The sequence below is a fragment of the Thermobia domestica genome, chromosome 1 (genome assembly GCF_964235325.1).
Source record: "Thermobia domestica chromosome 1, izTheDome1.hap1.1, whole genome shotgun sequence".
Classification (NCBI taxonomy): Eukaryota; Metazoa; Arthropoda; class Insecta; order Zygentoma; family Lepismatidae; genus Thermobia; species Thermobia domestica.
Genome location: NC_137454.1, coordinates 346376872 through 346403567, shown reverse-complemented (window position 1 = coordinate 346403567; position 26696 = coordinate 346376872). Strand labels below are relative to the sequence as shown.

Sequence of the window (26696 nt, the reverse complement as noted above, 5' to 3'; positions counted from 1 at the left end):
ACTCTTTGTGCAACGAATATTCTTTCTTTCCTTGAAAGTGAAAACAGATATTGAAAACCTAAGTGACAAGAGCATAATATTTCTATAGCAAACATAAACACAAATGAGAACAAAACTGAAAACGGAGTTGTTTTAGTGATGAAGTGTAAAAATGGACAAAGTAGACCATCTTCCTATTCATGATGGTTGAAATGAACCAACCCGTAGGAAATATCAGACACACAGAAAGTTCAGGTCTCACTTTCTTTGTCAAAAATACCAAGTACATTTCTGTTTGAACCAGACATGAATTTGTTTCAATGAATTCACCCAAAAGTAATTTCTTACGATGCGTAATCACAAAAGAGAGGTTTCTATAGTACACTTTTGCACACTCAAAAATCTAATACAGTGTTCAGAAATTGGTAATTTTATGTGTACTATATACTCGTACAAATGCTACAAGGAAAATGTATACATTATAGTATACATTTTGAAAAATATATGTAGATGTATATAGTTTTAAAATTTTCATTATAAAGTACTTTAAGGGTCCAAAATAAATGTTAAGGCGAATAATCATAATTTTATCTCAACTACATCAATAAGTGTTACTAAAGCATACCTAAGTTCGATGTGCAATATACTATACAAATCCACTGAGAAAAAAGAAACTTCGATACGCTAGAACAAACTAGAACAAAATTAAACATAAAAGATTTAAGTTATTTTCATACATTTATCTCTAATTTAAAGATTGCTAGTTGGCAACTCTTCGTCGTTCTACCTCCTTACAATTAGTTGTCTTTTTTTTTTTTAACGGTTAAGGAAAGCAACTCTGATACGCAAGAATGAATTAGAACAAATTCAGAACCAAGTAATCTAAGTCACTTTTGTACATTTATCTCGGATTCAAAGGTTGTGGGGAGAAAGGATGTCGATCTACCCTTTCTACAACTGTCTTTTTTTTTTTTTTTAACTTTTAATGAAGAATCTCTGATACGCCAGAACAAATTCAGTGCAAACAGTTTGAGGCATATTCGTGCATGTGTTTCTAATTTTAAGGTTTAATTACGAAACTATCAATTGTTTGTGTATCTTTACCTGTTAGTGGGTAAAGAACAGAAGTGGGTAAGTGTTCTAGAACAAACTAGAACAATTCAACATAAAGGGTGTAAGCTACTTTTCTAAATTTGTCTCTAATTTAAAGATTAAAGAGAAAGCTAGGACGACGTAATTCTAGCTAACCACAATTAATTGTCTTTTTCATTTTCCTTTTTATTATTTTGTTATTTACATCTTACGTGTCACTGATATGCCACAACCTCAACCACCAATATCTCCTTTACAATTCGATAATGATACTGGATTCGTAGCATTAGGTTTCTCAGTGAATGATACCAGGGCCAGATGCAGGAGACTTTTTATATATAAATAAAACCCATCCCAGAGTTTGGAGCTCTTAAAAGTAGCTCTAAATAGCAGTATTTAAATCCCCCCCCCCCAGATGTTCGTCCTGGATCCCACCCTGGATCATACCTAGATATTAACTCTAACTGCAACCGGCAATGCACAAACTTGTTGGTTGGTGTCTCAAAGGAAAGAAAATTAAATTAAATGAAACAAAAACTCAAATGATGTTATTTGGACTAAACGAAACAAATATTGTCCAACTCGAAATCCTGAGCGTTGACATCTCACAATTTGAGGTTCCTCATTATTCTTACGAAATAGAGTGAAGTGTCCTGCGTCATCTTTGGCAAACATCTCACTTGGAGAGCTCATCTCTCCAACCTCGAAGCTAATATTCTTCATCGAATCAATTTGTTGGGTAGTTTACGAGACGCTAACTGGAGCCTCAATTCAAGACTGATACTTTATACTTACAAGGTCTTTGTACGCCCTGCTCTAACTCATGGAAATATCGCCTGGTTGTCCGCTCCATTAAAGTTTTATAACAGATTAGAAGTCCTGCAAAGTCACGTTTTACCCCTTGCATACTCTCTACCATCTCGCACTCAACACAAGAAGTCTATCTATCGCCACACCGATATACCGACACTTCTCCCACATATCAAACACCTTCGATCTCCTAATATTTACCACCGTATCAGAGATGATAATCCGATTCTCTATGACCTCAGGCAGATTCCAGTCTTACCACTTTCCGCTTATTCACCAGTCGACCATATTCTTGCAATTCATGAACATGAGCAGCATCAGATTTCCTTAAACCTCATTGTCTCATTTATAGTCGTCATCCATACATCTATAGCACATGATCTCATTACTGCATTGCTTCGTTTTCACTAACAGGGCTCCAAGTGTCTACACTCGCTCTGCGTAGCCCCAGAGTAGAAGAGAACACCCTTTTTTAAACAAACTTTGTTCATTGCATTTCACCTCGCTCTCTCATAACGATATTATGTCTAAATAACAAGCATGGATGAATAAATAAATATAATAAATCCTGGAACCATCTCAAAATCCTTACTTACTGTTAATTCGATGTCACTGCCTGAAGAGAATGCGTTCCCTTCTACGTCGTGCCCATCTTAGGATGGATCTTAAACTGCTCTTAAAAATAGTAATGATTAAAGGAAAAATGCTGATACTCCAGAAGGTTGGAAAAATTCAGGGCAAACGTTTTAAGTTACTTTCGTCAATTTATGTTGAATTAAAAAGTTGTGGTCTGCAGAAAGACATCATTCTAGCCACCTAAATTTAGTGGTCACTCTTGTTTGGAAAGAAGAGCATACCAAACTTCCTTGTTCTGGAACAAATTAGAAAATTTAAGTACAAATCAATTAATGTGATCTTATTGGTTACCTGGATGTTGGAGGGTCAGAAGACACAATGGTACAAACTTAGTTCTAAGAAGGTATGTATGCAGCAATCTCATGGTCTTTGTGATTAATAGTTCTGTAAACATTTAGATAACTTAAATTTTATGTTAGTCGAACTTGTAATTATCTGAAGTGTAAACTATATTTATTATCTTTCTCTTTGGTTTAGCGTCCTACATTTATGCTCCTAAGGTAAAGGACCCTTTGATGATGCTAATGAACGAAATTGTGGAAACGAAAGAGCCTTGAGAAATCGCACGAACACGGAATTTGTACATTACGAAATTCATTTTGACGCGACCAGGGAGTCGAACCAGGAACCCCACACACCAGAGATGAGCAACCTATATATTAGCGATGAGTAGTTCTAAAAGAACGAATCGTTCACTGGAATGAAAGCATCGAATCTCTGAAAAGAACTGGATAGGTGTATTAATTTTTGAAATAAAATAACCATTAACAAGTATGGATTTTTATTTCTTTAGACCTACACATAGTTATCTCCTTAGCGAATAGGTGACTCTAAGCAATAAATTTAATGTAATACAGCTTTAAATAACAAAGAAAGTTATTTTGCCTTTTAATCATAGCTACATTTTTTCGTTCTTAATCTTTGTTTCAGAATTAACTAATTTACAGTATTTTTCTTGTTTACTATGACTGTATAAATGAGACTGATACCTAAGAATGTTTTAATACTTTCCTATTCTTTTACGTCAGGATATTGAAGCAGTCAAAATAACACGTAATTTCATCATAAAAACAGTACTACATTGATTTTTAATGATAAATGGTATAAGTATCATGCATATATGTATATCGTAGATAAATTTGGTATTTGCACGCTCGGCGATTTTTTTTTTTTTTTTTTTTTTTTACCAGTAATCTGGATGTGCGGGGTCATTATCGGCACTAGGTCCCGCGCGTCCAGATTATCGTAGTGATGGGCAGTGGGAATATTCCCGGTGGAAATGAAAATAAAAATGGGTATATTCCCGCGTTTTTTACCTAGCATACAAATTCCCGGGAAGGAATTTATTTCCATTTCTTTACTTTATCTTCCAAATTATAAGAACCATATGACTGATTACTTTATTTTTATTTATTATGATTTACTTGTAGGTTTTAAATAATTTGGAGTTTTAAAAAGTTAAAATTAGTTGATTGTACTTTATATAACTAATAATATGACTTTTTAAGTTCCATTTCCATTTGCATTAAAAAGTAGCAAACAACTAATTTACAAATGATGAAAAGGAACTAGTTTGTAAAGTAAAATAGTTGAAATGAAATGAAATCTTTAAGTTTTACGTCCCACGGTTATGCCGGTTAGGCTAAAGGAGACGGTGATAATGAGAGATGAGTGAAATGGTGGAATGAAGAAAGTGGGAGGAAACGGGAGAACCCCGAGAAAACCCACGAGCGCGGTGTTTGTCCACCACAAAGTTCACTTGACAGGGGCTGGGATCGAACCCGCGACCCCAAGCACCAGGGGTGAACGCTCTACCACTGAGCCACCGTGCCCCCCGTAAAATAGTTGAAGTAGCATCAATATATCCAGAACCACCGTTAATAATAGACGTCGGTCTGTCTCCTGTCTCTGACTCGAATTTCTCAAGAGATACTCGGACTTCTCTTATATGTGAATTAAGGCATGAAATTTCGAAAAATAGGTAGGAAGAAAGGTTGTAAGATCGTGTGGCAATGTTACATGCAAAATTATAAAGATAAGTCAGCGTCTTGCAAATATTGTGAACATAAAAATGTATGCGCAAATGTTGATAAAATGGTGAGACATTTGTCTTCTGGTAGTTACCCAGTTTAATTTGTTTATAACATTTAAAAATTTAATATGTTTATAATATCAATAGTAGAATCAAGTTTAGAAAATCCACTTACATATAAATTTAAACTGTTTCGCGGTGTAAAAGTATGTGGACTTACTATACCATGTTTCCCACATATTTAGTTGCATAGAATATATTGTAAGTAAATATGCATTTATGCGTACTCTCTAAATATAATAAAATGTTAATAAAATAACATAATATCGTTCAGAAAATAAATTTTAAAGAATTCTCTGGAGACAACAGTAATAATACACTGTGATAAAGAAACAAAATTAACTTTGAAATCATAATATAGTAAAAAGAATGCACTTTTTGTGATTGCAAATAAATTCCCGGAATATACGCATTTTTGGGAATCTTCCCGGGAATGTTCCTAGGGAATATTCCCGAAAAATATCTTCCCGGGAAATTACCCATCACTAACCTGCGCGAAGGCCCCACCAGCTCCTGTTCCAATTCAAAATTTCCTAACTCAAAATACTTTTGTACACTTTTTCAATAAAATTATATTGTTTAACAGGGAAATAATTGATGTAACATGAAGATGTAACCTTACACTTCATCTGTTTTCTTTCTCTTATAAAAACTATCACTATATTCTGAAAATATAGGTGAAAATATTTTTAAATTACTTATCGTGTTTTCGGATACAGAATAATATCCATTCAATAGTACATAGGCGTAGTAGCTTGTACTATTGGAACCCACCCCCTCAACAAAAAATTCTGGGTGCGTGCCTGACTGCAATGATAAATGGTACATTTTTCATTATACCACATTAACCCGAATATATGTAGCATATTTCATTAAAATTTCAATTTGCACAACTTTAGGGTGCTCCTTATATTGTTATATCCTACCAAGACCCTCTCTACGGCACACAACAAAGAAAGAAGAAACAAGTGTTAGCTAACTGCTGAGAATATACTGACACCTTCAAACCAACAAACAAAAACGAAAAAATGTATTTAACGTCTCAGCGTAAAGCCGCCAAAGTTGCCATATCACAAAAATGAAAATCCTTGACGCTACTAAATTACGAGAATCTTTGAAATGCTTAAAATGAAAAGAAGTGTTATAGGGACTACCCTCATATTACGTAACGCTATTTTTGACAAATTTTTACCCCCTCCCTCTTACTTGTGACATTTTGTAACGCAAGGCCGAAACCCTCTCCTCTTGTTACGTAACACATTTGATTTTTGTTTTTCCCACCAATTTTGTTTATTTTGGTGGTTATTACAAAAAAAATATTTTTAATGATAGAACTTATTATTGCAAAATGCTTGTATTCTGAATACGTTTCTAGTGTTTGTTTCGCCAAATAAATCAAACTAATAAAAAATGGTAGTACCGTAATAATATTGTATCTGCATAAAATTGGTTAACGAACCAGTCTTAATTCTTCGAAATTGCATGCTGCCGTTTTCCTAAAAAATCGACCCATCTTTTAACTTCAACTAGAAATACAAATTACTGCACAAAACTACGTTTCTTTTTACTTTAAAATAATAATTGAGTAACGTGCGTTACGTAACGACGACTTAAACCCACCCCTCGCTCTTGTCACACTTCGTAACGCAAGACCTTACCCCCTCCACGTTTGCCGCGTTACGGAATATGTTGACGACCCCATATAGTAATTTTTTTTCTTGCATTAGATAGAGTTGTTCAAATATTACGTTATCACATTTTTAGTTATTTCATGAGACCTTCTCCCTAGTTAAGCAAAGATAAGCAGATAATTTACTACCTCCCCCCTGGTAAGCATTTTTTTTTCTTTTTCCCCTCAGGATCTGTCATGTTTCGTGGTTTTCAGAGTTTATTTCAGCTCATTCAAGGTACGATGTTTCCTTTCACTCGTATAATTTTTTTTAACGGTTAATTCATTGGAAATATGTTCTGGCGACGTTTGTTATATTACACTCACTTGTAGAAAAAAATAAACAAACTAATATTTCCTTCCTTTCTTCTTCGCTGAAATTCGGGACATTTAATCGTCTCGAGAAATACTTTTGGGACGCCAAGACGCATATCTCGATTCCTTGACGATCCCGGATTTTCCGGGACCAATGGCAACCCTAGCCAAAGGCTGGGCGCCCACCGACTTTTCATACATTCATTCATTCATTTGTTGAAGGAATCTTAGTGAAACTATTTTTCACTGATTACAAAGCCATTTATCATCAATTGGGAAAAATGTTTCAAATAAACTTTACTTATTTCTTCCCGTAAAGTACATTCCAGTAAAAATTATGGTCTCTATTTTAGTTTTCAAAGTCCCAACACCAGTGAAGATGGGAGACTAATTTTATCACAGATGAATTTCCCCAAAAGTTCTAAAATATTAACTTTTACTTTGGGAATTTATTTTCGTTAGATGTTTCTACAGATATTTTGCACTTTCAATTTACTTCAAAATACTTACCTGTAAAATAAATCTCTTGTTCTTGTTTCGTGACCTGGAATTTGGAATAATGCCTTTATTTTGCTCAATATATGATAATTGTTTATTTTATATCGAATTAATTTTTAGTGAATATAGTGTTGTGTTTTCTTCTTGTTGCAAGAGGTTCTAGTTCAAGGTGGTCAAAGAGTCTGTTGTTGTCATAGTGAAGATGATATATTCGAGACGATGATACATAATACTACTGTACCTTTTGTGTACGGTTTCAATAATTCCTTTATCTGTTTTAAATATATTTATTTATTTATTTGCCATCAACACAACAGGCATAAGCCCAATTATAGTGTTGGTATATTATCTAAACCATAGTACATTTACAATAGTTTTCTTAACATAGAGTTCATATTACATATGTCTATTTCTTTGTGTTCGATACATATATTGTAATAAGTAGAGCACATATATGATTCCACATACGCAACTGCATTCCAGCCGCATGGGCTAAGTCATGGTGGGGCATGGGTGCTTGCTCCTCAACCCCTTACAGCTTTCTGAAACGAAATTTGAAAAACAATTGCTCTCCCTTATCAAGTATTATATAGGATAAAAGGATAATAGGAACAAAAATAGGTATTATTGCCTGCATATAAAACAAAAATAAAATTACATCGTAAAACGTATATCTTTTTACCTCGATGTTCTATATGGGTGTCACTGAATTAAGGATATATTACGATTTTCTGTTTAAAATAATCCCGTTGTATACACGTAAATATGCATGTAATAATCACACATTTTTGACTTTGTGATATGGATTATTCTTCTGCTCAATACTTCATCGTAAATAATTAACCATCAGTCACGCGTCAAATCTTTTAACCTTAATCCACGTAAAACCACGAAACTGTAAATGTAATTTTGTGCACTGCAGCGATTCTCTTGTGCATATTTTCTCGAGTGAACATAAACATTTGCAATAGTGGGTAGAAAATCCAATGTTATAAGATCTTTTTTTCAAAAAACTAGCAACTGTCAAGAGGCATGTTCATTGTGAAAATGAACTGACAGGATGTAACCTAGAGTGCCCGAAAACGTTCGATGAGGTAAGTAAAGAAAGTCAATCTGTTCCAGAGACTTCTGCTGTTGTTGAGCCCTTAGAAGTTGAATCTCAGTGACTTTGTAAGGAGCTTATCCCTCTAGTCCTAGATTTATATCCACTTTCAGATTTTAATTGTTCAAAGCGAAAGTTTACACCTGCTTATTTTAAGAAATTTGATTGCCTTGAATTCAGTGTAGAGAAAGATGCTGTGTTTTGTTACATTCAGATTATTTCAATCTAATAATAAAGAAACCTCACTGAAAAAAGTCTTGCGCAACTGGAAAATGATTGGGAGGAAAATAGAAAAACATGGAGTTAGTGACAGTCGCTCATTTTCGATTTCGAAGTCTGTTAACTTTAATAAATGAACAGTGACAGTTACAGCACAAGTATCGTCTTCACACAGAGATTATTTCATAATACTTCGAAAGAAAATATGGATATTCTGTTGTATTTGGCCAGACAAGGGATGCCTCTTCGTGGGCACAATGAATCTCAAAGTTGTAACACAAAGGGAACAATTTAGAGTCGTGTGAGTTGTTTCAAAAACATGATCGTAAGTTGAAAAAAAAGTACGAACGTTATTTCAATGTGACAAGTCCTGAGGTTCGCAATGAAATTTTCAATATTATTTCAAAAGAGATGTTCAGCAAAATAGTGCCTAAAATAAATGAAATCCGCTTGATTATAGTTGTTTCTTTTTCAACGTGGTGCAAGTATTGTATGGTTTCTTTTATTGCTCTGAGAGACTCTCCGAGTACAAAAGTATGGAAGATTAACTGAATATCAAAACTACAGATCGTCATGATATACGTAACTTAAGTGACACTAAATGGCCTTAATCTTCTCACACTAAAGGGTTATTATCATCAGTGAAATCAATTTTTTCTGAGTATGTGATTGTTGTAAATATTCTGAGGAAACCACTTCAGAGATGTCACACGCATTGCTCGATGTGCCAAAGCAGTGACCGGGATCATACTGGAACTTGAATCAAAAGAACCGAAAACGCCTAGGAAGAGAAATGGACATAAGTAAAAGTGTCTGAGACAAACCACAACTAAACTTCATCTCAGATTATGGTCGTGTGTCAAATAAGCCTCAGTTGGTCCCAACCCAGATCCAAACGAAGTGATAAGCAATGGTACTGTTCAGTAGGTTCGCACCGGTTCGCTAGAACCGGCTGTTAAAATATTTCGAGTTTCCAGAACCGTTTGTTATACCCTGATATAACAGTAAAATTTACACAGTTATACAAAGAAACAGTAAATTTCAGCTTAATTATCTTTGTTTTTGAAAATTTTTACAGCTTCAGGATTGATCTCTCAGAACAAAGTATAAGCGTTTAGTTCTTAATCTCAAATGCTCAGATATCAAGAATGAGAACTGGGATCTCAGGAGTGTTGATGACGGTTATTTATATTTTAAACGCATACATACCATTATTAATAATTGTTGATCCATTGCTGGGTTAAAGGTCTTTCCAACACTTTTTGACAACTATCTATCTTGGAAAATTAGTTTCCAAGTTATTCGCAATGCTACATAATTTCGTCACACCATTTTGTATTAGGATGCTGTCTCTAGTTGTCAGTTGTGGTATTCAGTAAAAAATTTTCTTTTGACTATCAGTGGCGGAACCAGGGGGACGATCGGAGCGATGGCCCCCCCCCCGCAGAAGAGGAAACTTTCTTATTTTATATATAGCTCTAAGTAGCAGAATGAAAACCCACCGCCCTCCCAAAAGTCGGTCCTGGATCCGCCCCTGTTGTCTACCTTGTATGGTTTGTTTCTTAAGAGAGTTATATCTAAGAGAGCTGGAATCAGCACATTATAATTAAGAATTTAGCTAGTGTGAGCACCAAGGGGCGCCCTTACACGGAGAATCTATCTGGAAAGGATCTCCCCTCAAAACTTCTCAATTCAGAATACGTTTACACACTTTCGTAATTGTTTAGTAAAGAAATGACTGATGTAACACTTCATCTGTACTATTTCGTTTCTTTAAAAAATCTAATTCTGTATTCTTTTCTTAGAATATAGATGGCGGAAATTAACAATTAAATATCGTTTCTCGGCTGTAGAATTACATTGGATCAATCGTGCATAGATGTAGGTCTTATAGTATTGGACCCCTCTCCAGGCCCGTATCCAGGGGGTCTAGGGGGCCCTCCTCCCTAAAATTTTTCCGCCCCCCCCCCCCCCGAAAATTTTCACGGTAGGCTTGCAAATAAACTATAACATGGTGATGAACTATAATATGGTTGGATCGGGCTCCCCCTAACTTCAGCCGGCCCCCCTACATTTTTGGGCTGGCTACGGGCCTGCCTCTCAAACTTTGGACTCATTCAACAAACTTTTCTTGGTGCGTGCCTGGTAAGTGCATCAAATATTCTATCACGATTCGTTCGCATGGTCATTTCTATTAGGACTCATAATAATCTTGTAGAAAACGAAGTCACATTCGCTCAATTTTGATTGATTGCATCATATGTTGGGGTGTTTCAGTATCTGTATGTCTCCATTAGGAGTTCGAAGATCCTAGTAGCTCTGGTGTTTTCCGTGGTTTTGTTGAAATGTCCTGTCCTCCACATTTCTATTGTGACTAGTGGATGTCTTTGGTGGACAGGCTCAGGGTTCAATTCCAAGTGGGAGAACATCAAACATATTAAAGTAATATCCTTTTTAAACTGTAAGTCTCATCTTATTTAGCATAATATCTGACAGCGAACGTAAATACAAAATAAACAGTCATGAAATGTCTTAAGACAATAATGCAAAAGCACTTGGACAAAGCGTTTGTAATTAAAGGCCAACTATTACGTCAACGCTAATACGCTAGCGCTACACGCTAACGTGCGCGCTGATACGCTTACGTTGACGTTATTACGTCAAGGTAAGGTTAGCGTCAACTATTTTGATACACTGCATGTTTCGTTCATACCGTTAACAGTTCACAATACAGCATGCCTGGCAATTGAAATATACAATATAACAGACGTTTGCAGTCTAATAGAGATTCCGTTTAGTATATTGTCGTGAAATTGGTGGTGAATCTGTAGAAAGAGAATGGCATAGAAAAAAATTAATGATAATGATACTAAGTAATCCGATGACTTCAGAAACTGAAAGTTGTTTTTACCACATTAAAGAATATAAAAGCACTTAAAGGAGTGCTGTAGCTCAAAATACATAGTCTCAGTGCATTAGCTATAGTATCAACCTAGAAAAAAATTGTAGAAACTAAACTTCAGAAGAGTTAATGACAAGTTGATTGCCTAGAAAAAAAATCAGAAGTAATTTCATATACTAATGAAATGAAACATTTATTTATGTATGGGCACTTCTTATTATATGTATATATATATATGGTTACTTTCACTGATTTTTATGGTTTTTCGTATTTAGAATACTGAAAGAATTTTAGAACTAAAAGTTTCTAACGGTTGTGAACTACCAAAAATTTATGTCACGAGACGCCACTGCTGGTTACTTGTCAATTGGAATCAATTTAAGGTTTGCCAAAGAAATACTATTTTTAGCATTTAATATCCTTGCTTTTATTACTGGCTTTACCGTGAAGACTACAGAACAACAACAATTCAATGCCAAGTGGCATAAAATCCAATAATTAAATTTTTTAAAGTAAGTACCAGAAAATAAGAGTTTTAAAAGATTCTCTAAAACGTTTTTTTTTTTAAATCATCAATTTTCTGGGGAAAATCTGCCCCTCCCGGCAGACAGCCTCTAACTCAATTTATAGAGCTAAGGTTGGAAGACTGTCATTAATAATGATAATCATTATCATTATCCCTGGAACGACTGCCGACTAAAATGATAATCATCATCATTATCCCTGGAACTACTGTCGACTAGAAAAATAATCATCATCATTATCCCTGGAACTACTGTCGACTAGAATGATAATCATCATCATTATCCCTGGAACTACTGTCGACTAGAAAAATAATCATCATCATTATCCCTGGAACTACTGTCGACTAGAATGATAATCATCATCATTATCCCTGGAACTATTGTCGACTAGAATGATAATCATCATCATTATCCCTGGAAGTACTATCGACTAGAACGATAATCATCATCATTATCCCTGGAACTACTGTCGACTAGAATAACAATCATCATCATTATTCCTGGAACTACTGTCGACTAGAATTATAATCATCATCATTATTCCTGGAACTACTGTTGACTAGAATGATAATCATTATCATTATCCCTGGAACTACTGTCGACTAGAATGATAATCATCATCATTATCCCTGGAACTATTGTCGACTAGAATGATAATCATCATCATTATCCCTGGAAGTACTATCGACTAGAATGATAATCATCATCATTATCCCTGGAACTACTGTCGATTAGAATTATAATCATCATCATTATCCCTGGAACTACTATCGACTAGAATAATAATCATCATCATTATCCCTGGAACTACTGTCGACTAGAATTATAATCATTATCATTATCCCTGGAACTACTGTCGACTAGAATAATAATCATCATCATTATCCCTGGAACTACTGTCGACTAGAATGATAATCATCATCATTATCCCTGGAAGTACTATCGACTAGAACGATAATCATCATTATTATCCCTGGAACTACTGTCGACTAGAAAAATAATCATCATCATTATTCCTGGAACTACTGTCGACTAGAATTATAATCATCATCATTAGCCCTGGAACTACTGTTGACTAGAATGATAATCATTATCATTATCCCTAAAACTACTATCGACTAGAATGATAATCATCATCATTATCCCTGGAACTACTGTCGACTAGAATGATAATCATCATCATTACACCTGGAATTACTCGCAACTAGAATGATAATCATTATCATTATCCCTGGAAATACTGTCGACTAGAAATTACGAACTACCATAAAGGATAGATATATTAAAAACAGTTTCACCGTTACCCTATATTCTTTCTCTATAGATTAGTCAGCAACAACCGCGCACACAGAAATTTTTGTTCGGATTGACTCAAAGATTTTGGAGACTTCCACTACGTTTATTGAACTGGTGCTTTCCTGCACCCGAAAAGACGATAAGTAATTGTTATGTACTACCACGTATATTCTCAGAAAATATATACAACTAGATTATTTTAATAAGTGTAAGATCAATCATTTTTATTTTACACTAGCTGAATATACCAATTCTTCGCATGAGGATTGTATTTGGAAGTCAACACCTGTGGGGGTATCACCATTCATTTCAGCGACCGCGAAAACTATGGTTTCGACACTAATATCGGTCATTTTGGATTACTTTTACATGCCTCGGTATCTCCCTCAGTGACCCCCGGCCCGCAGCCGAATGGGATGAATTTGGAAGTTAATACGATCGGAGTTTTATCATTGATCTCAGCAACCGCGGAAACTATGAATTCGACACTAATATTGGTCATTTTCTATTACTTTTACATGTCCCGGTAAACGCCCCCCTGAGACCCCTTAGTTCGATGGTCCGAGGCTTCGAACAAGGTATACGTGGCCAAAATTTGGTAACTCTCGGCCAACTTGTCTGATCCCCAAGCCGGTTCCGGTAAACGCACCCCCCTGAGACACCCCTGGTTAGAAATTTGAAACAAAAACGCTTCGTCTTGATCTTGGGTCTGGACCAAGGTACCCGTGACCAAATTTTGGTAACTCTCAGTTCACTCGTCTGGTCTCCAGGCCGCACACAGACAAACAGACAGACAAACAGACAGACAAACACACAAACGAACTCTTTATTTTATTTATATTAGATTAGGTTAGATGAATTATTTATCTGCTAAACAAGTTTTGTTCTATTATCAAAGTATACAAATGTATATCGAGTTACAAGGTTTTAGGGAGGGAGTGGGGTACACTCCGGACCTAGTATATCGCCCGCTTGTATGTGCCCTTGGTCCTCGCTGTCATCAATTCAAATTCCTTCCAAATCGACTCAGGACGCTGGAACCGAAACACTGAAAATTCTATGTCCCAAGATGAAATCGAACCCTGTGCCAGACACAAAGAAAACCCATGTATTTACTACATAGCTAAGCCGGAGCAACCTTCCATAACTGATATATGAAAATTAAAACAAGCGAAATTGTGTCAAACCTCTGAACACGTTAATACATAACAGTATATCTTAGAAAATAAAATATTATTTTTTTTATGTTAATAGTAAATAAGTCAACATTCTTTTGTAAGAAACACAATTCCACTTCCACGTCACGCCTTGAAGATTTTGAGTACAATAATAAGATGCAGAAACAGTTCTCTTACTGTTGTCAACCATGCGACATATAGCTAAAAATATCTTCATAAAACTATCTGAATTACGTTAAACATGTATTAAACTAAATACATATTCATTTGTACATAAGTAATGTTTGCTCTAAATCAAACTTGAAAGTTAACTACTAAAGAAAACATGTTACAAATGACCGACTTTTGATTAACAATTTAGGACACATTATTTTTGTACTTATAGATTAGTCTTAATAGACCATACTAGAATTTTAAAGTATAAAAGCTGAGGCATTACTAAACATTTAAGCATTTTGTCTTTTTAGAAGCATCAGTACACAAGGAATAACAATGCACTCCATAAGAAGCATTTTGGTATGTTTTGTTCTGTTTGTAGCAATAGTAGCTGCACAGAACACTGAAGAAGTATCTGAGAAACGAATGATAGATTGTATCCAAGAAGGTGATGTTCATTGCATGAAGTTGCGAGCCTTAGCTAATGCTTACAAATTGTTGAAATCCAGATCATTGGACTTGGCCGATGGAGTGAGCGTACAATATACAGGAGACCATGAAACGGAAGTGGAGAGTACAAGAGCGCTCGTAGAAGAAGACTGGGGTAGTTTCTTGTTTGGATTTGTTCCTCGTGTGATGAAAGGACTGTCCCTGAAGCTCAACATTGTTCCAGGAGGTAACCTTGTGGTATCCCGAAGCCAAAAGGAAAATGGACTTGTTGATGTTTCTGTAGAACCAGCCGCTGGATTTGAAGGACGTAAGTTTGTACTCATATTAGCAGAATTTTAATAATTATCTCTTCTATTAAACAATGGAAAGCTTAGTAATTAAGTGTTAAATACTCTGAAAAAGTTTTTTTTTTTTTCAATGTTTTCAAGTTTGAAAACATGAGAGCAATCATATAGATCCATACTGAACTAACAGGAAGACGGTGATGATGATACCAACAAAATGGCGGAACGAAAAAGTGGGAGAAAACGAGAAAACCCTTAGAACATAGTATGAGTAAGTTTTCTCGAGGATCTCCTCTTTGCTATCACCTTGTTCATTCCACTACTTTGTTCATTATTACCATTACTGTCTCCTTTAGCCTCGATGCAAAATAGTGGGACGTTAAACTTTAAAAAAATAGATCAACTACACTTCTGACGTAGAAAAAAAAACAAAAAATTCGTTAAGTGCCTTGTTTTTATGCCCTCTTAATAAGTATGAGTTATTTTCATTGAAATGAACTAAAATTTTTGCTACCGGCATGTGATTTCATTCGTTTATCTCTCAAGTCAGATTAAATGTCTCTACCTTTTTCAAAACGAATTTTTCTTATAATAAGTTTGATTTAACTTAAGTATGGTTTTTAATATGAGACTCCCAAATTCTGCTATGCATGTGTTGGGAGTTTTATAGAACGGCTTTTTCCGCCCGTCCGTTTCTCGACAGATATCAAGAGTAAAAATGATAACAGATATCAAGATCGGTTTATTGCAATTGATTCCGCGTCCCAAGGATAGGTTACACCTTCTCTGTTAACTCTTGATTCAAAGCGGAAATAGCTCAAATTAGCCATTTCCGGTTTCAGAATTTATCACCATAGAACTTAAACGGTAGCAGACAGCAACAGGTGTTTTTTTTTTTTTTTTTCAAACGGTTCAGCGTCTCATGACAATATATTAAGACTATCCATAACCCTTTCTAAAATCGGAAGTCTTGAAATTTAATACTACTTCTGGTTTCAATTTTGATCTTCATAGAAGAAAAATGGTAAGAGATATCGAGGTGCGGTTTTGTGGAATTGATTCGACTTATCAAGAATAGGTTCTGCATTTTCCATTAACCCTCTATTCAAACCGGAAATCCTTGAAATTAACGATTTCCGGTTTTAATATTTATAGCCATAGAATGAAATGGTATTAGAGAGTGACAAGCTGTTTTTATGCAAGCGATTCAGGGTGTGAAGACAACATATTATGACTATCCACAACACGTTGAAAGTGGTTGAAATTTACTATTATTTCCGGTTTCATTACTGATTTCCATAGAGCAAAATCGGTGATATCAAGATGTGCATTTTTGTAATTTATTCAACTTCCCAAGACAAGGTTCCGGCTTCTACATTAACCCTCTGTTGAAACCTAAAGTGGTTCAAATTAACGATTTCTGGTTTCCACATTTATCTCAATAGAACAGAAATGATTATATATATTGCGACAAGCAATCGATTTAAGGCGTCAATATAACATGTCTTCACAACCTGCAATAATCTATCAAAACAAGAAGTGGTTATAATTTACTACTATTTCCGATTTCAATACTGATTTTCGTAGCGCAAAAACTGTAAGGAATATCTAGAAGCAGCTTTTTGCAATCCATTCAGGTTCCCTAGAGCATTACTATCTTCTCCCTTATTCATCTATTGAAGTAACTATAGATTTCGGTTGTTTCGTTTGAGGTGCAATTGCAAACGATACCAATGAACATATAACTGAGGTTTAGCTGTTTCAAAACATACACATTGAGTGCATCAAACCACATTGAGTGCATTCAACCAGATGATGTGCAATTACCGCATAAATTGTCCAGATACGGCATGAAAGGCTTGGGTTCGATTTCCAGTAGCAAATTGTGTGGCTAAAATTTCATTTAAATCTCTATGTCATCTTATATATATTTGATGATGTAAAGGATGTACCTAACCTAGCAATTTTATTTTAAAAGCGTCTCAATCTAGCCACTTATTAATCTAAGTAGCTCCCGTAGGGTCTATTTACGGCACGACAATGATCCTGGACCAAATATTCTTTCCGCCTCCATTACGAATCAAAAATAGCATTACCGGTACTTAACAACGTAAGCACGGCGCTCCGTAATCATTCGAATATACAAAAGCTTCCAATGGGTGTGAAAATCTGTTTTATTATTATTATTATTATTATTATTATTATTATTATTATTATTATTATTATTATTATTATTATTATTATTATTATTATTATTATTTAGATGCATTATTTTGTTTTGCTTTGGGGGAGGATTGATTCTTTACCGATATAAGTATAATCAGGCCCGTAGCTAGCCCAAAAACTTAGGGGGGCCCGGCTGAAGTTAGGGGGGACCCGATCCAACCATATGATAGTTTGTCACCATATTTTAGTTCTTTTGCAAGCCTACAGTAAAACTTTTAGAGGCCAGCAAAAATTTATGGGGGGTCCGGCTCCCTAGACCCCCCTGGATACGGGTCTGAGTATTATTCAGTGGTGGATCTAGCCCGAGGCCAGGAACCTATGGCTCCCAGTTTTTCGAGTGGCAAAAACAAATGAAGCTATTATTTTGACGTTTTTGAAAATTTATACTAAACTCATGTTATACCTATCATAATTTGGGTTCTGGCTACCCCCCCCCAGTTTTTACCTTCTACATACGCCACTGGTATAATTATTAGAATATTGATTAATATATATATCAGGGGAATTTCTATACTGCCCCCATCCCCCTAAATAACATCCCTGCTTCCGTTTGGTAAGTGGTAACAAACTTTTCGGGTGTGTTTTTTTCGGTGCTTATATCGCTTTCTTACTGGCTGAGGCCAAATATTAGAAAACAGACTAAATCCCTTTCCTTTTTCTGTTTGCCAAATGACCAATAGATGTCTCCGCAATTAATGTTCAACGAATAATACAAGCTTTGAATTTTGATGAATTATCAAATCTCTTAGTTACCACACATGAAACTAAATAAATAGCTTTACGAAAATCCTTACCTAAGTCAATATTGCACTATAGACTATAAAATGTAATATTACAGTTTAAACGAATTCAAAGGTATCCACTTTACGGTTACGGTAATAATAATCTTGGTGGGTACAGTTAAATGTTAATGAATTTATTGGTCCATTTTATCTTTTCTACAGAGTCAAACTTAGGTAATTTTAGACCTTGTTGCAATGGTTCTAATTTTATGAAAAGTATGGATTTAAAAAAAAAAGTAAATAAAACCTGACACTATCTCCAAATTATATTACAACCAAATGAATGCTCGTCATGGCCTCAGAGAAGACATTACCTTCTACGATTAGTCCATTTTAAGATGAGAATGAAACTACTTGAAAACAAAAATTACACCTGTAGGTAATAAGTATTGCCTTTACCAATATTTCGTAATAATTAAAGAGCAATTATTTTTTTGTAAAATATGGCAGGAACTAACAGATATTCCCTCAAAACTTGAAATCTGTTATTTCTATGTCTGATACAGCATAGTGCACTTGATAGTATTGGTTTTTACAGCAGACTCAAAATTTCTTTACGACTTTACGTAAGAATTGAATACCGCATTAAAACTTCCTAAGCACAACACATTTAGAGCTCAGTTCCCACTTATTACGCGTCACTTTGAAACAATACGAGCTTTTTATTTGACCAATGGGATGACCAGAGAAGCATTCCAATATCTTGTCCACAATAGACGTGGACGCTGAACCCGAAAAAATAGTAAATACTATTACAATTCTTGAGCTCGTACGTGGCTAAGCGGTTTGCGTACGCGCCTTTGGCGCTGGAGAGCCGGGTTCGATTCCCGGCGTAAGCTCATGTGATTCGGATTCTACGTTAATAAGTAGATTCACGTCTCATATGGCCTTGCTGCTGAACGGGAGGTTAAACTCAAAAATTAACTGAACTCAACAATTTAATTCTTTGTAGTATCTTATTAGAACAAGGGAGATACGCATTGTTCTTTCGCGATTTATTTTAGTATTTTCACTCATTTCTCATCTCTATCTCAAGGTCACAACCTCGTAGCATAAAACTACGTACATTTACTAGGGTAGCCCAAAAGTAGGTATACAGTCCCGTATTAATCAACTCATTGCTTTTAATATTATTTCTTATTGTTACCCATCAGGTAGACTTAGTTTAGAAATAGGTGATGACCACAGTAGAAATAGGTGATGACCACAGTATTTCATGCCACGGACCCCCCCTCCTTCACGAAATCCTGGCTACGTGCCTGCCTGCAGTGAAACGTTTATATATTATTTCATATAACCAGTACAGCCAAGAGACAGTACATACATTAGGTTATTTTTCGACATAGTCTCCTCGTAACAAAATCCTGTACTAGCATGTTCAGCCATGTTGTCACGAAGAGTTGCACCTCCTCGTGTGAAGCGAAGCGATGACCTCCTAGGTGTTTCTTCATGTGCGAAAACAGGTGAAAGTCGCCAGGAGCGAGGTCCGAACTGTAGGGAGGATGGTCTATTGCGTGTGCCCCAGCGAAACTCCTTTAACAGAATGATGGTCTTCTCGGTTATATACGGCACGAGTTGTTGTAGAGGAAGATGACGTCCTCGGTGAGAAGTCCTGGCCGTTTCCTTCTGGTTGCTTCGTGAAATCGTGCCAAGGTCTCACAGTATTGGTCAGTAGTCATTGTGCACCCACAGAAATCGAATAACTGAGCGGAGACCAGTTTTCCAGAGTCGCCATTTGTTATAGCTACAACTAGTGCCATAGGTGGACGGTGACTGAAACTCTGCACAGCTGCCAATTCCATGTATTAAAATTACCGCAGACTTCTCATTCCTCTATTACAGACCGAAGTCCAAAAATATTGTTCTTGTAACCATGTTTCTGATTCTACAAAGCATTAAAGTGCAATATATATTTAAAATATTTCATTTTCATTTTACACTTAACTATATATATTTCTTTATGTAGGTGGTGACGAAAAGAAGAAATTGGGTGCATCTCTTCTCCTGTTCGGCGGTCTGTACACCACTTTGATTACTCTTGGATTGGTGGCTGTAAAATTCCTCGCCTTCAAAGGTCTCTTAGTAGGAAAGGTTGCTCTGGTATTAGCAGCTATTAATGGACTAACGAGGCTCTTCAACCCAAACAGGAACCAAGGATACGGATATTATCATGTAGATAGTGTAGAAAAGAGCTATGCACTGCCGAAGAATGCCTGGGCACCATCATCCCCTGCCCATTAGGTAAGTGTTTTAAACATACGTAATCAATTAATTTAATCATATCGTTAAAGTAAAAGATGGGGCGACTATCTGTAGCAACTTTCATAAAATACGTGTATTTTCGCTGATAACATTCACTGTACGTAATCTTGGCAACATTTCTAAAATGTTACGTTAGATCAACGATTTTCAACCTGTGATTCATAACGAACTGGTGGGTTGCGAATATCTCATATCCACATATATTCTTGCATCCTGCTTAGTAATTTTGTGTATTGTCTTTGTGCGTATACAATAATTATTAACTTAAGATCATTATCAATTTTCATACATTTGGTTGAAGCACGATTTGTTTTAGGAGTTGAAATGAAAACTAAAACCAACCACAGAATTGAACTTAATGCAGTATGACATTTACGACCTAAATTAATCGACAAAAAGTATAACATGTCTAACGTATAAAGAAGAAAGAAAGTAAACCTGAAACGAGAAGCATAACAGTAATACTTATTTAGCTAATGTGAAAAATATTTGATTGAAGTTTTATTAATCATATAGCTAATACAGTGAAAGAGGTTCACATTCTAGGGGGAACAGATAAATTTTCTTCATACTTTTCTGTCCCTGAAATTTAATTTTTACCGCGGAGGGTCCTAGATTTCAGAAGGTTGGGAAACTACCTGAGAAAAGAGAAAATATTCACTCTTGCCATTATCCAGGGCACCGTGCTGGATGTCCCGTCTGCTACATTTTAGTTCAGCTATTACTTATTGAATGTTCCATGACATCACAGTATGCTCCCCTTCTTCTCATTGAGAGGGCAGGAAATGTCATGTAGCCAGACGTAGATTAAACACAGGGAAGCAAGAACATCGTTGCGTAGTCTGTGAGTTTTGCAGGCATACTACTTGTAGAACCATAAATAACGATACACTGGCAACACTTTATCTCTTACGTCATTCCCTCCCCTTATTGCGTTTCTCTCAGCCTTTCTTGAATTATAAAACCGCTCGATACCTGGATAGTATTATTACTAATAATATGAAGTGTGAACGTGAAATAAAAGCAAGGATAGGAATTGGTAAAAAAGCTTTTAGGAGGGAAAAAAATACTATTTTGTAGGACTTTGAAAAAAGAGTTGAGAAAAAGACTCATAAAATGCTTCGTGTGGAGTATTGTACTGTATGGGTCAGAAACATGAACATTACCCAAAAATGATTTTTAAAAAAAACGACTGGAAGCTTTCGAAATATGAGTGTGAAGAAAAATGGAGAGAATTGACGGAAAACGCATGAGAGGGTATTAGAAATAGTGGGTAGAAAAGAACAATTTTAAATATCATTAAGGAGAGGAAGAGAAACTAGTTGGAACAATGGATAAGAAGGAACGGTATCGTGAGGGAGGTTTTACAAGTATGGTAGCAGGATAGAGAGGGAGGGGACGAAGGAGACTACAATTAATGGACGATACCAAAACAGAGAAATCGTTCGTAAAAAGGAAGAGGTTAACAGAAAACCGTGGAGCATAGAAGCTTCTCAGTTGTAGCATGTGATCTGCCAATAATGGCAGAACGCATATGATGATTATGATCTTCAATGTCTTACATACCCAAACTTGAAACGACTTTCGTGGTTGATTCGAGGTATTACAGAACATCACAAGGTAGTTTCTTTACCCCTGTTACAACATGCCTTAGTTAAGTAATTCAGGTCTTGTTTAACACACACGAGATGCGTTCATGTGGTGGACAAACACCGTGCTCGTGGGTTTTCTCGGGGTTATCCCGTTTCCTCCGATTTTCTTCATTCCACCATTTCATTCATTTCTCATAATCACTGTCTCTTTTAGCCTAAGCGGCATTACCGTGGAACGTAAAACTGAAAGATTTCATTTCACTTACGAGATGCGTTCATAATATTCTAAGCCTAAAAGCACCGCAGCAATCGTGGACTAGCAAACTTCTAAGACCCTCATGTATCGTTTGGTTTCAGTAAGGTACTGATATTCAGCTATATCTATAAGCGATTAGTGATATCTACGATACACAGCAAGTACCTGATTCAAAAGCTGCTACTTACCAAAGCGGATCTCAGCTTTTTCACCATGCACCCGTTTCTCCTTAGTTGGTCTCAAGTGACTTTTTCTTGCTTCAAAAACTAAAGAAACACAACTTCTTATGTTATGTTAATGAGTTAATGTTGGACACTGTCCAAGACTGTTTTTACGGCTATGATAAAACCATTTTCCATTTTTCTTCTCGTATCGGACATCTTGGTAATCTATGTGCTAAAGTATGCTGAAGTAAGAAGTTATATAGAAATCTGAATAAGTGCTCACATACTCGTACATCTAATCTTATACGGTAAGTTTAGCTTATATACACCGGGCAGGGATTTGAACGACATCGTAGACTCTCAGTTGGAATCCGTGATAACTCACTAATTATCACAGGATAATGATTCATACCTCGTTGGAAGGTTATAGAACACTGATTCCAACGAGGCACACTAGTGCAATTCCCGTCCTATTCGTAGGAACCGTCCAGAAAATAATGTAATTTACGTAAAAAAAAAAAAAAAAAAAAAAAAAAGACAAACATTGGCCAACTTTGCACCTCCCGTACTTCCCTTATATAAGCAACAAACACGTTAGCAGGGTATTGGAGTGTAGGGGCCTACTTCATTGCTTCACATACCAATTTTTATGACAATACCCCAAGGAGGAATGTCCCCTAAAACACTAATGCAAAAAACAAACAAAAAAATCACGAATTTTACCATTCCCCTTTCCACCGAGGTAATACCCCACGTACATAAAATTCATATCAGTTGCAATGATCACCCTTCACAACAACATTGATACCAAAATTAACTTTCTAGCTTAATTAGGGGCTCAGCTAATAAGGTTTAAAGCCTTGACGCAGCATTTGCGTCCTTCGGCGTTTAAAGGTCAGAAATTATTGAACCTTCTCCTACAAAAACAAGTCTAAAAGTTCACAAATATGTAACATTAAAGTTTGTTTCTTTCTTTTACAGATCGAGAGATGGTAATCCTGGTGTTCCGAAATTGAAGCCAACATACTCACTGCCAACTAATTTTTGGTTGTCAACGTAAATTATTTTTAAATTATTTTAAACGATCGAAGTCTACTCAGGAAATTTAACATACAAAACAAAAACAAAATCTAACATCTGAAAGAATTCTTCATACGTAATAACTAAATAAACCTAAAAAGAAAATCAAACATGTATTTACTTGTTATTTTGTAATCTAAAAAGAATAAATAATCATTTTTTATATATAAAATTTCTACTTTTATTATTCAATCTCACTTTGACCATTCGTAGCAGTGGTGTATGCAGAAGGTTGTTAAGCGTGGATCTAAAAGTTAATATAATTTTAGATGTTTGTATACATACAGTACCTTAATATCTTTATTTTGGGGATAATATCTTACTCAAAGGGGTGTTAAATATTTCCTTTGGGTACGCCATTGATCCTAAAGTATGAGTATGTTCAACGGTGTCGACTTTCTGAAATTTATGTGGGTATATATCAATGGTAGTGGGTGTTATACGTTTTCAGGGAAGTCTCGATATTTGATTCATTTATTTTTAGTTAAAATCTTTTATGAACACTGTCATAAAGGGCTATGCTATGCTAAAAAGCAAAACATACCGGTTTTATAAGGATAATTTGGGACTGTCCTAGCTCAGTCGGTAACACGGCTGACTTGAACTCAAGAGAAACGGTTCAAACCCTGGTCCAAACTAAACGTTTTGTGGGTGCCGAAGCCCCGGAGCACCTACGTAGTCGGCCCGCATGAATATGTCTGCTGTAACAAGGAAATATGACCGAAGATGAGAGTGAAATAAATGCTAATCTATACATCTCATTGAGCTGTACAAAATGATTGGAGTAAGGATAAACTCTCATGCGTAGTTTTCGAGAAAATCGAGAAAAGAAATATATTTCGCAAAGCACAAAAAATGATACTGTACGATAACCACGGCATCTAGTAATGTGAAACTGATACTTAAAATAATCATTAAGTTTTTCATGATGATACTTTCAACATGAGAGTACACAGTATCAGTATCTTTATGTTAGATTTTACTGGGGGAGATGGAGGAGCGGCAAGTTCATCTACCAACATCAAAGTTAATTCACACGTAGTGCCGTGCCCACACCATTTCCCTGCCACGCTCCGTCTGTGCTATGGCCGCGACTATTCACACATAGCCTACCGTGCCGCTACTAGTTTCTACAGCATTTCCCTTGTTTCTGCTCAACTTCGTGTCGCTTCGTGTGCTTCGAAGAAACCCGAAGGATCGAGGTCAACCAGCCATGACCCAAGCTGGTTTCTCATCTAGGCAACCTGTCGGGGTACTGCACACTATGCATTAATTAATCTTAAAACTTTCATATTTTTAATACTATGTTAAATACGCTTTACAAAAAATGCATGTGTTTATCAAACTCAGTGGGAGATAACTGCTCTTCCCAAATGACGCCCCTGCATCGTATGGATACTGAGATATGCAGTAACCCAAAATTATTATTAACTCAAGCTTAACTTTAACCTCAAATTCAAGTTTAATTTCAATTAAGTTTAACTTTTGTTCAGTGGCTTCGCGGAGCGTGGTCGCTAATGCTCTCACCTTCGTTAAGAGCGGTCCCGGTTTCTATTCGCGGTGGGGACACTGGGTCGAAATGTGTAACATCTTTTCAAGGCCTGTCTTACTGAATAAAGCTTTTCCTGGGCTTTCCTCATTCACATCAGGCAAATACCAAGATGGTATCTAACATATCCTCTATAGGCCCCAGCCCGCTCTTTCTTCCTTCCCTTTCGTCGGATACTATGATCACCGAGTGACGTCATTCCTCAGGTGTGTGACGGGCCATCATAGCTACAGATGCCGAAAGTACACAAATGTAATTCCTAATCATAATCCCATTTTTGATGAACTACAATCGACTTCAAGAATGAGATAAGGGGTAACTATACAGTTGTTGGCACTTTCCTTAGTTTTTTCTATAGGCCTACACTAAGGAAAAGTGAACACGTGTTGATGAGAACTTCCTACAGCTATCAACTGTGATCCTCTCTACCCGCGTTCCCTTAGTTTGTTTTTCCGGGAACCTTTCAGGTGAAGGTAAACTCTAGTTGACAGTGAAACCTATTTGGATTTTCCACTTTTGCAGGTATTTCTTACACTTTTTGTTAAGAATATTAACCAGCTTAAGGGAGATGTAATTAGTTTGTTTCTGTTTAAAACGCTTTAATATTTTTTGCACGCTAGCAATTCGGTCTACCAATTAATCCAGAGATAAATTTTCAACCAATTTGTTTGTCCTTGTAGTAAACGCATGGGGTGCCAAAAAACTATACGAATGAAAATATATAATGTCAGTTATTGGCACTAGTGAAAAAAGAAATTAGATGAGCAAGAAAAGATTAAAAAAGCAAACAAGAAGATGTCTGAGAGAAATGACCAAGAGTTAGAAAGCAGAGGAAAAGCACCTGCTACGAAATCAAGGTCCATCCCAATTGTTCAAGGGGGCAAGTGGTCCTCCATCTTTTTACTTTAAACAAGACAAAAGACTGACACCATAGAATGTTCACAAGAAGACTGAACTTCGATTCATCATCAGCTGCACGAAGTAACGTGATGTCCTGCAAACACTGTCTCCAGCCATTCTTTCCGGGAAGGAGGAGCTTGAATGTGAATTTGCCACAGCAGATACCACAGACGCTGCATTCTTAAGAACCATAAGGAGCATACACCAGAATATGGATTTGTGTGTCACGTGTGATACGTTCCATACTACGTACGATACGTGATATTAATTTTCGGTACAGGGCATAGCAATAATAACGGGATTTTTCATTTCTTGCCTTGCGTTGCAAAAGAGTACTGCCAAAGAAAACTAGTGCAAAAACGCAATATAGCGTAAAATATGCAATACCTACTTCGAAATCAACCTATCTCTTGCAGAGCATACCGCAATTGATTTCTTATTAGTAATTCTTGAAGTATAAGTGAATGTTGGTTAGTATTGAGGTTGGGTGGCCAATACGAAATTATTCTCTTATGTGTGCGGCGGTAGTTTGTTGTCTACCCTAACCTAACCTTGTTGTGTCGAATTTCTTAGTTTAGTTGTCGAGTTTCTTAGTTTAGTTTAGTTTACTTAGTTTACTGAAATTGCATGTACGTCGCACTCATGTCTAAGAAGTCAGCATTTTCAAACAACTGGCTGTTGAA

At 36.0% G+C, this 26696-nt stretch overlaps 1 protein-coding gene across 1 annotated transcript in view; it reads left to right on the top strand.

Annotated features, from left to right (window-relative positions):
* Positions 1-20451, top strand: part of LOC145681641 (uncharacterized) — a 46687-nt gene extending 26236 nt beyond the window's left edge. Inside the window, exons 2-3 of the mRNA XM_081753265.1 lie at positions 14851-15225; positions 20177-20451. Coding sequence (XP_081609391.1) covers positions 14851-15225; positions 20177-20451 — 650 coding nt within the window. The remainder of the gene's footprint in view (positions 1-14850; positions 15226-20176) is intronic.
* Positions 20452-26696: the final 6245 nt, after the last annotated feature.